Here is a 9,246-nt window from a genome sequence, read left to right on the forward strand (position 1 = left end):
TCTCGCACAGTGAGATAAGGCAGCTAACTTTAGCTCAATGTAGCAAACGTTCCAGATTACAGAACCGTTTTTGGTGAATAAAAGAAACTTTTTGGTGAATAAAGCGGAGTAGACTTGGTACTTGTTAGATAACAAGTAGCAAGTCTGTTATCTCCTTTCTGCTCACTAATTTTAATAATGTACAGGTCCTTCTCAAAAAGTTAGCATATTGTGATAAAGTTAATTATTTTCCATAATGTAATGATAAAAATTAAACTGTCATATATTTTAGATTCATTGCAAACCAACAGAAATATTTCAGGTCTTTTATTGTTTTAATACTGATGATTTTGGCATACAGCTCATGAAAACCCAAAATCCCTGTCTCAAAATATTAGCATATTTCATCCAACCAATAAAAGAAATGTGTTTCAATAACAAAAAAGTCAACCTTCAAATAGTTATGTTCAGTTATGCACTCAATACTTGGTCAGGAATCATTTTGCAGCCTTCAATGCAGCGTGGCATGGAGGCAATCAGTCTGTGGCCCTGCTGAGGTGTTATGGAGGCCCAGGATGCTTCGATAGCCTTAAGCTCATCCAGAGTTTTGGGTCTTGCGTCTCTCAACTTTCTCTTCACAATATCCCACAGATTCTCTATGAGGTTCAGGTCAGGAGTGTTTGCAGGCCAATTGAGCACAGTAATACCATGGTCAGTAATACCAGTGGTTTTGGCACTGTGAGCAGGTGCCAGGTTGTGTTGAAAAATTAAATCTTCATCTCCATAAAGCTTTTCAGCAAATGGAAGCATGAAGTGCTCCAAAACCACCTGATAGCTGCTGCATTGACCCTGCCATCATTACATTATGGAATTACATAATGTAATGATGGGATGCTATCCCATCATTACATTATGGAAAATAGTAAACTTTATCACAATATGCTAATTTTTTGAGAAGGACCTGTAATATCTGACCCTGGGTACTGAATATACGTTTTACTTTTGAACTCAACAACTGATATGAATACATTTATTCAAATACACCTGGAAGTCATAAAGTTAAGATTTCATCAGTCTAAAACATTTTTGTTGCTTTGCTTTTTGTTTTATAAAATGCTTCACGTTGCCACTTCGTTTGATGCTTAAATTACGCACAAGCATCACAATGAATTGGCTGATGTCATCTTCATTTACGCAGCCAGTGAATGAAAAGTAAACGCAGCTCGTAAGGAGAGCCCACCCCGTCCAGGAGACCCTATAAAAGCAGGACGAGTCTGCAGCGATCCAACACTAACAAAGAGCCACTTGGAAAAAAAATTGCACTCAGAAGGACAGATCCGGATTTCTGGTTAAAATGAGAGGACTCACGCTGACTAATGTTTGCCACTGTGGCTTCTTCACATATCTCGTGTTTATGTCTTTGAGCGCAGGAGACAGTGTCTCTCTGGCTGATCAGAAGGATAAAGTTCAGAAATCAAAATATCCACAAGGCAATCTTTGGGCAACAGGTAAGAAACTATTTCTTTTGAATGTTGACCTTCCGGTAAAATCCTATTAAATAATATCAGGGTTTTAAACTTTTACGCACAAATAAAATCATGTTCTCAATAGGTTTTTCCTTTCCATTTTTCACTCAAAATGAAATTAAGCAGATTAATTTAGTTTTTTTGTTGTTTTGGTTTTGCAGGGCATTTCATGGGAAAGAAAAGTGTGATGGACGGCCCTTGGCTACGCTCACCCGAGGACCAGGATGGGAACGCGATGGACGTCAGCCTGCCGGCTGAGCAGACCTCGCTTTTCCAGGAGTTTCTGCAGGGGCCGTTCAAGGCGCAGATGGACACAGAAGAAAGTCGTTTGAAAGATCAGGTGAGGACAGAGGATTCTGTCTTCGCTACCTTTTTTATTTTTAAATGCACATATTTTTCAGTTTTTTTCATCTTAAATCTAATGTGATGTTTTTCAGGAAGCGGAGCTGCTGGCGAAAATCTAAGTAAACTGATGCGGAGGTCGGAAGAGAGGCGCGCATGGACCGAAGACCTCAAGGGATTAAACAAAATATAAATAACCAGAAACCTATAATTTTTCTGCTGATTATGATTAAAATCATCTGCAACATTTCAACAATGTCCCATTTGCATCAGTTTTTTTCCCCTGTTAATTACTTGTTACGACCACTTGTGGTGCAATAAAACAACCAATATAAAAAGGACAATATTTATTAGTACAAAATAAGAGGATGTATATTTGCAAAACAATAAGTAAACAAAATAAATGAAAAACTATGGAAAAAGGAAATCAAAAGGAAATCAAAAGGAAATCAAAAGGAACAGCAGGGTGCAGCAACAACTGCAAAAAACAAAGAAACAAAAATTACCAAAACGCCTATTAAATCTTTGAAATATAACCATGCAATTCAATTAAAAATTAAACAAAGCTTACCTGCAGCGTCGATCAACCACACGCCCAGGTAAAGCACTTGTCAAATTACAACATGTAGTGTGGCCCTATATAAAGAACACCAAACACTGAGTTGATATAAATCAAATTAAAAGAGTTTTGTCTTTACAATAAAAAGCACACACAAACCTGATGACAAACAGTGGAAGGCATGGACCAACACACCTGGTCCAACACAGAGGAGATTGACAATCTGCCACCAGTCCCGACAGCTTCCCTTTTATGGGCGCTCGAGATGTGGAGGCAGCGACCCCTGGTGGTTCCACCTGTTACATTCCCCCCCATCATTATGCATCGGCGACCCGACGATGTACATAAAAAAACTATTGCCCAATAACTGAATCATTTCTTTAGCACAGGACAGGGCAGCCTGTAAGGGTTGGAATGCTGTCCGGCAGTTTTCCGAGCTGACCTCCTCGGCTCAGGGATGATGGCGGTGTCAATCTCCTGTGCGGGCTTTTTGCCAGAAAGAGGCTGATCATCAGAATTTACATCTACAGGAATAACATCATTCTCAGCCTCTGATTGAATCTCAGATTCAGGCAAATCCACCACTCGTTCATCACCCACTTCATCACCCACCTCAATATCTGTCCGCACATCTTCCAAACCATTTCCCTGATACCCTTCCCCCCCACTATTTTCAGGGACACTTCTAAGCTCGACCCTATGGACCTGACGGAGGGGCCCCTCCTGACCCACAGGTGCTATAGAGTACACTACCCCTCGCTCAGAAGGTGGACGAACCACTTGATAGGGAGTTGAATCATAAAAATCCTGAATTTTGCTGCGACCCCTCACTGAATGGTTTCTCGCATACACCAAGTCTCCTTCCAGAAAATCTGGCGCCACATCTTCATCCTGATGTCTCTGAGCCCTTCTACTCTCTACCTTTTGGCACACCATTTCATAGGCAGCATGGAGTGATTTTTGGTGCTCTTCAACCCACTCTTCCAAGGGCAGGTCAGGTCCTCCATCACTCTCACCCACACCCACAAATAAATCCACAGGCAACTGTGGTTTTCTACCAAACATCAAAAAGTAAGGCGTCATACCAGTGGATTGATGGACAGTTGTATTATATGCAAAAGTGACTTGGGGAATATGCCGGGGCCACCTGCGTTTCTGTTCAGGTGAAAGAGTTCTCAGCAAATCATGTAAAGTGCGATTAAAACGCTCACACTGCCCATTCCCCTCAGGATGATAAGGAGTGGTGCGGCTTTTCTCAATTTTATAAACTTTGCAGAGCTGATGAACCAACTTACTCTCAAAATTTCTCCCCTGATCAGAATGAATCCGGACAGGGGGCCCAAAAAGTTGAAACCAGTGCTTCACCAGTGCCTCTGCAACAGTACTGGCACGCTGATCTTTTGTGGGGACAGTCTGTGTAAACTTTGAAAAAACATCAGTCATTACAAGGACATTTTCTCTGCCGTCTGTAGCAGGTTCTAAAACTGTAAAATCTATTGCCAGAATCTCATTAGGTCTAGATGCTTTAATTGTTCCCATATAGGTTTTAACTTTGGGCAACACAGCCTTTGACACCACACATCTCTCACAGTTTTTACACCACTGCTCTACATCCGAGTACATATTGGGCCAATAAAACCGGGACCGAATTAGCTGCAAAGTCCGCTCCACCCCCTGATGGCCATGATCATCATGAAGCGAACGGAGGACACCTTCCTGCAAACACTGAGGTAACACCACCTGTTCAACCTCAGTCTGCCCATCAGAGACCTGAACACAGCGATAAAGGATCGATTCTCGCTCCCTAAACCGATTCCACTGCCGAACCAATTTCCGGGTAACTTTATCAAGGTCATTCCTCTCTTTAGCATCAGGCATCCTACCCCTCGTCCAAAATTGCATAAAAGAACCGATGTTGGGATCCTTACGCTGCAATGTACACAGGTCAGCACCTGACAAACCAGGTAAGACACTGATCTCTTCCTGTACTCCAGCAAACCCCTCACATATACCAGAGCCAGCCCCTGCTTCTCTATGTGTGGTATGCTGACGGGACAATGTATCTGCATTGGCGTTTGAGAACCAGGACGATATTTCAAAGTCAAATCGAACGCTGCCAGTTCCGAAACCCACCTCTGCTCTGTTGCTCCGAGCTTTGCTGTAGCCAGATGACTTAATGGATTATTATCTGTAAAAACTGTGCATTTATTACCCAGCAAATACTCTCTGAACTTTTCTGTAACAGCCCACTTAAGCGCAACAAGCTCCAACTTCATGGAGCTGTAGTTATTCATATTCCGCTCGGTGGGCTTCAGACTGCGACTAGCGAACGCTATAGGGCGCAATCTACCCCCATGATCTTGAGAAAGTACTGCTCCTAACCCCGCATGGCTGGCATCTACTTCCAAAACAAATGGCTTCTGGAAGTCTGCATAGGCAAGAACAGGAGTTGTTATTAATGCAGCTTTGAGCTTGTGAAAACTCTGCTCACACTCCTCATCCCAGAAGCCACCCAAGGGCTTCTTGGGGGTTTTGCCTTTTTTTCCAGGAGGGAGCATTCTAGCAACAAGACGGTTTAAAGGGGAAGCCATGTTCGAAAAACCACCAATAAACCTCCGATAGTAACTAGCAAATCCCAAAAATGAACGAAGTTCAGCTAAAGTAGCAGGTTGCCTCCAGTCACGTACTGCCGCTACCTTGTCTGGGTCAGTAGAGACCCCCTCTTCTGACACCACATGACCCAAATATCTAACCCTCTTCTGAAAAAAATGACATTTTGACAACTTAACCTTTAGCCCCTGGGTTTCTAGTCTGGAAAATACCTGATTTAATCTTTCCAAATGTTGTTCCACTGATGATGAAAAGACAATTACATCATCTAAGTACAGTAGTAATGACTGGTACCGGCAATCTCCAAACAAGCGCTCCATAAGACGTTGAAAAGTACTGGGTGCGTTACACAATCCAAAAGGCATGCGATTAAACTCAAATAATCCAAATGGAGTGCAAAAAGCTGTTTTTTCCTTGTCTTTCTCAGCCATCTCTACCTGACTATACCCACTTGCCAAATCTAGTGTTGTGAACCACTGTGCCCCAGCCAGAGCATCCAAGGATTCATCAATTCTGGGTAAAGGAAATGCATCCTTTCTGGTTTTAGAGTTCAGTTGTCTATAGTCCACACACATACGCAACGTTCCATCCTTCTTCTGAACTAAAACTATTGGTGAAGCATATGGACTGCTGCTTTCCCTAATAACATGACTTTGTAGTAGCTGTTGAATATGATTGCGAACTAAATCATACTGAGAAGGGACAATGCGTCGATAAGGTTGTCGCACTGGTGTTTCATCCAGCAGGGGGATCTCATGGGTTATTAAGTTTGTACTACCCACATCCAGATCGCTTCTGGCAAATACTTTGTTATATTTTAACAACAATTCCTTCGCCTGTTGTTTCTCTTTACCCTGCAGGTTTTCAAACTCGGGCAAATTCAAGTCTGTGTTAGACACAGTAGTTTCATGACTAGCAATTAATGCCATACAACTGTGAGAGTCAACAGAAACCTGAATCTTAGAATCATCTGTCACCAGAGTAGCAGTTTGAACAGTGGCCACAACTCTACGAGGTGTTAACCACACATCAGATTTTCCTACATTAGTAATGGGAATGAAGGCACCACCCTTTGCCGCCTTCACTAAAGAAGGTGAAACCAACAATCCCTCCGGGAGGCTACCCCCTTCAGGACCCAGAGGTTCAACAAACAAATCGATTGGTTGGTGTAACGGCATCTGTGGGCATGTCACTGGCACATGACAGAGGCTACCAGCTGGAACACAGAAAGGTTTCTTACCCTGCACTCTGACCTGATGAGGGTCAGGGGAGCTGACCATCACTTCCATCATTTGGCAGTATCTCAGCATTCTTCTCCATCCCCGAGGTGCTGACTTGAGTACAGGTGCTTCCCAAAGGTCAGAGCCATACAGCCTATACAGCTCGTGGTAAAGAGGTTCAAACACATTCATCCCCAAAACACCAGGTACATTCAGTTTCTTTTGTCTCATGTAGCTGTCTGTTGGATCCTCAACTATTAATACACCTCGACAAGGAAGCAACACCCCCAACACAACATCATCAAGCTCCACATAGCCATGGTAAGGAATCTTTAACCCATTTGCTGCCTTTAAACCCAACCAACCACAGTCCTTTAGTTCTTTATCAGACAAATGAGAAAAATTGTTTTTAAAAAAACTTTCTGTTACAGTGGTCACCATAGAGCCACTGTCCAACAAACAATTTATCCTCACCCCAGCAAAATCCACCTCCCCCTGTGGACATTCACCAACTAAATTACATGGACTTGATTCATTGTCAATAGAGCCATGAAAACTGCCCACCAATGTTTGGCTCTGCACACTGGCGGGTTCTAGTTTTCCGTTTGCTTAGGAGGAATAGCTTGTTTAGGCTCAGTGCTAACAAAAGCCGTACAATTTCTGGCAATATGCCCACTTTGTTCGCATCTGAAACAAATTGGTTTTCCATCAGCAGTGCGTCTAGGACGAAAATTGCGAGTTCTAGGGGGAGGTAAAGTTTGAGGGGCCAAAGCCTTCATGACCAGTTCTAACTGGGCCTGCTGAGCTTTTAACAAAGTCAACAATTCCCCATATTCAGAAGTGCGAGAGACTGAGCTTTCACAGGAGACAAACCTTTCGTCAAGAATTGGATTATTAGATTTGTGTTTAGATGACTGATTTTCATGTTGTGCCATCCACCTAATGGCCTCTCCTCTAACATCACGAATCGTCCATTCCGGATTAACATGAACCAGATCTCTTAGCCTCATTCTAAGAGCCTGTTCTCTCACACCATCACAGAACTGGTCACGTAGATCTTTAGAGGAGTTTAAGGCTGCTTGTGCATCATTTTTTATTATCTGATCCATAAGGTCCATAAGAGCATGAGAATAATCAATCAATGATTCTCCTTCAAATTGTTTACGGTTAAAGAATCTACGCTGTAGTGAAATTCTTGAATGCATACAACCATAAACATCTCTAAGAACATCAAAAATACATTTCACATTCTCCCTTTGAGCTGCTGGTAAGAATTTAATTTCAGTCCGAGCAGCGCCCTCTAGATGTTCATAGATAATCTGCGCACGTTCTTTTTCTGTGTTTCCTCTTGTTTGCACATAGTCTCTCATCAATTCAATCCATTCGTCCAAAGTCAGCGACTCTGCACTATCCAGTTTCCCAGAAAATAGTGACAGTTTCTTATCCTGCTGCACATAAATAACAGGATTGTGCCTTACAGGTTCTGTAGCTCCTGAAGACGTTGACGGTCTTTCCGAGTCCATTGCTGCCAACGTCGCCAGCTGGCGTTCCAGATCCTTTATTCGCTGCGACATGGCCTGCTTATCGCGCTCATCCCCGGCTTCAGCGCCACTCGATACGTCCATGTTGATGCCTTATGTCACCAGCGAGAACTTCACCCCGCTGCCCCCTGCTGTTCCTTAATAACTTAAATCATACAATTAAAAATAAAAAATAACTTCCCGCAATCGTTTGCCAAACAACGCCAAATGTTACGACCACTTGTGGTGCAATAAAACAACCAATATAAAAAGGACAATATTTATTAGTACAAAATAAGAGGATGTATATTTGCAAAACAATAAGTAAACAAAATAAATGAAAAACTATGGAAAAAGGAAATCAAAAGGAAATCAAAAGGAAATCAAAAGGAACAGCAGGGTGCAGCAACAACTGCAAAAAACAAAGAAACAAAAATTACCAAAACGCCTATTAAATCTTTGAAATATAACCATGCAATTCAATTAAAAATTAAACAAAGCTTACCTGCAGCGTCGATCAACCACACGCCCAGGTAAAGCACTTGTCAAATTACAACATGTAGTGTGGCCCTATATAAAGAACACCAAACACTGAGTTGATATAAATCAAATTAAAAGAGTTTTGTCTTTACAATAAAAAGCACACACAAACCTGATGACAAACAGTGGAAGGCATGGACCAACACACCTGGTCCAACACAGAGGAGATTGACAATCTGCCACCAGTCCCGACAGCTTCCCTTTTATGGGCGCTCGAGATGTGGAGGCAGCGACCCCTGGTGGTTCCACCTGTTACATACTGTTGAATTTATTTCGGCTATTTGTATTAAATAATAAACCATCAAATGGAAATGATGTGTAGCAGGTATTTTATGAAAGACTGAGGTGTTTCCATCTTGACCCACCAGACAAAAAATGTTTGGTTTTTTTCCACATCACTCTTTTATTCTTCCTCTGGGCAATGTAAAAACGAATGTCCTAAATTCCCCTTTGGTTAAAACAGTTTGACTCATAATGTACTTTTAGTTGAGAGGTAAACAGTTTAACAAAAGGGTATGAAATTAATAGAATTAACCAAGTAATTATAGGATGTTTCAGAACATTTCAGAATCTGCTGTTAGATTTTCCTCCACATGGGGTCCAATGGCACACTTTTCATGTCTTCACACTTAGTTTGTTTTTTGGTTTTGTTATAGTCAGTATGACTTTTGTACTATGAATTAAAAGTATGTGAAAATATAAATATATGGGTTCATCTGAAACATGGCATTATTCAAAAATGAGAGAAGCAGTTTTCGATTGTTTCAACGTTAGATTCTTATAAAAATACATATATAGAGAAAAATGCACAAACTTCAAACAACTTTTTAATTGCATGATAGTAAACTAATAATAGAACTCAGCTGGCTAATTCACGCTGATATTTCTAGGCTGATAAGAACATGCTTTTTCCATCTGGATTCCTTGGTCCCGTCATCTTAGGTGTCAAC

General features: G+C 41.7%; 1 protein-coding gene and 1 long non-coding RNA gene across 4 annotated transcripts; one reads left to right on the forward strand and one right to left on the reverse strand.

Annotated features, from left to right (window-relative positions):
• Positions 1-1,256: 1,256 nt before the first annotated feature.
• On the forward strand, positions 1,257-2,025 carry LOC145551147 (neuromedin-B-like). The gene is made up of 3 exons (XM_081605353.1): positions 1,257-1,487; positions 1,667-1,845; positions 1,943-2,025. The coding sequence occupies exons 1-3, from the start codon at positions 1,334-1,336 to the stop codon at positions 1,967-1,969; spliced, it is 360 nt and encodes a 119-aa protein (XP_081461479.1). The 5' UTR covers positions 1,257-1,333; the 3' UTR covers positions 1,970-2,025.
• Positions 2,026-2,179: 154 nt separating this feature from the next.
• LOC145551148 (uncharacterized) lies at positions 2,180-8,966 on the reverse strand. Of its 3 annotated transcripts, none has more exons than XR_014086968.1 (4): positions 8,409-8,966; positions 8,262-8,326; positions 2,419-8,168; positions 2,180-2,325 (listed from the first exon to the last, which is right to left on the reverse strand). It is a non-coding gene; the product is annotated as an uncharacterized LOC145551148 (long non-coding RNA). The 3 variants fall into 3 exon arrangements; XR_014086969.1 differs by having other exon boundaries at positions 2,419-2,483; positions 2,566-8,168; positions 8,262-8,966; XR_014086967.1 differs by having other exon boundaries at positions 8,262-8,966.
• Between the last annotated feature and the right edge of the window lie 280 nt (positions 8,967-9,246).

This window comes from Poecilia reticulata, chromosome 3, assembly GCF_904066995.2.
Source record: "Poecilia reticulata chromosome 3, P_reticulata-male-v2, whole genome shotgun sequence".
NCBI classification, from domain to species: Eukaryota; Metazoa; Chordata; class Actinopteri; order Cyprinodontiformes; family Poeciliidae; genus Poecilia; species Poecilia reticulata.

Coding starts and splice junctions, on each gene's coding strand:
- LOC145551147 (XM_081605353.1), top strand. CDS start 1,334: ATGAGAGGACTCACGCTGACTAATGTTTGCCACTGTGGCTTCTTCACA. Junction 1,488..1,666: donor AGGCAATCTTTGGGCAACAG/GTAAGAAACTAT, acceptor TTGGTTTTGCAG/GGCATTTCATGGGAAAGAAA. Junction 1,846..1,942: donor AAAGTCGTTTGAAAGATCAG/GTGAGGACAGAG, acceptor GATGTTTTTCAG/GAAGCGGAGCTGCTGGCGAA.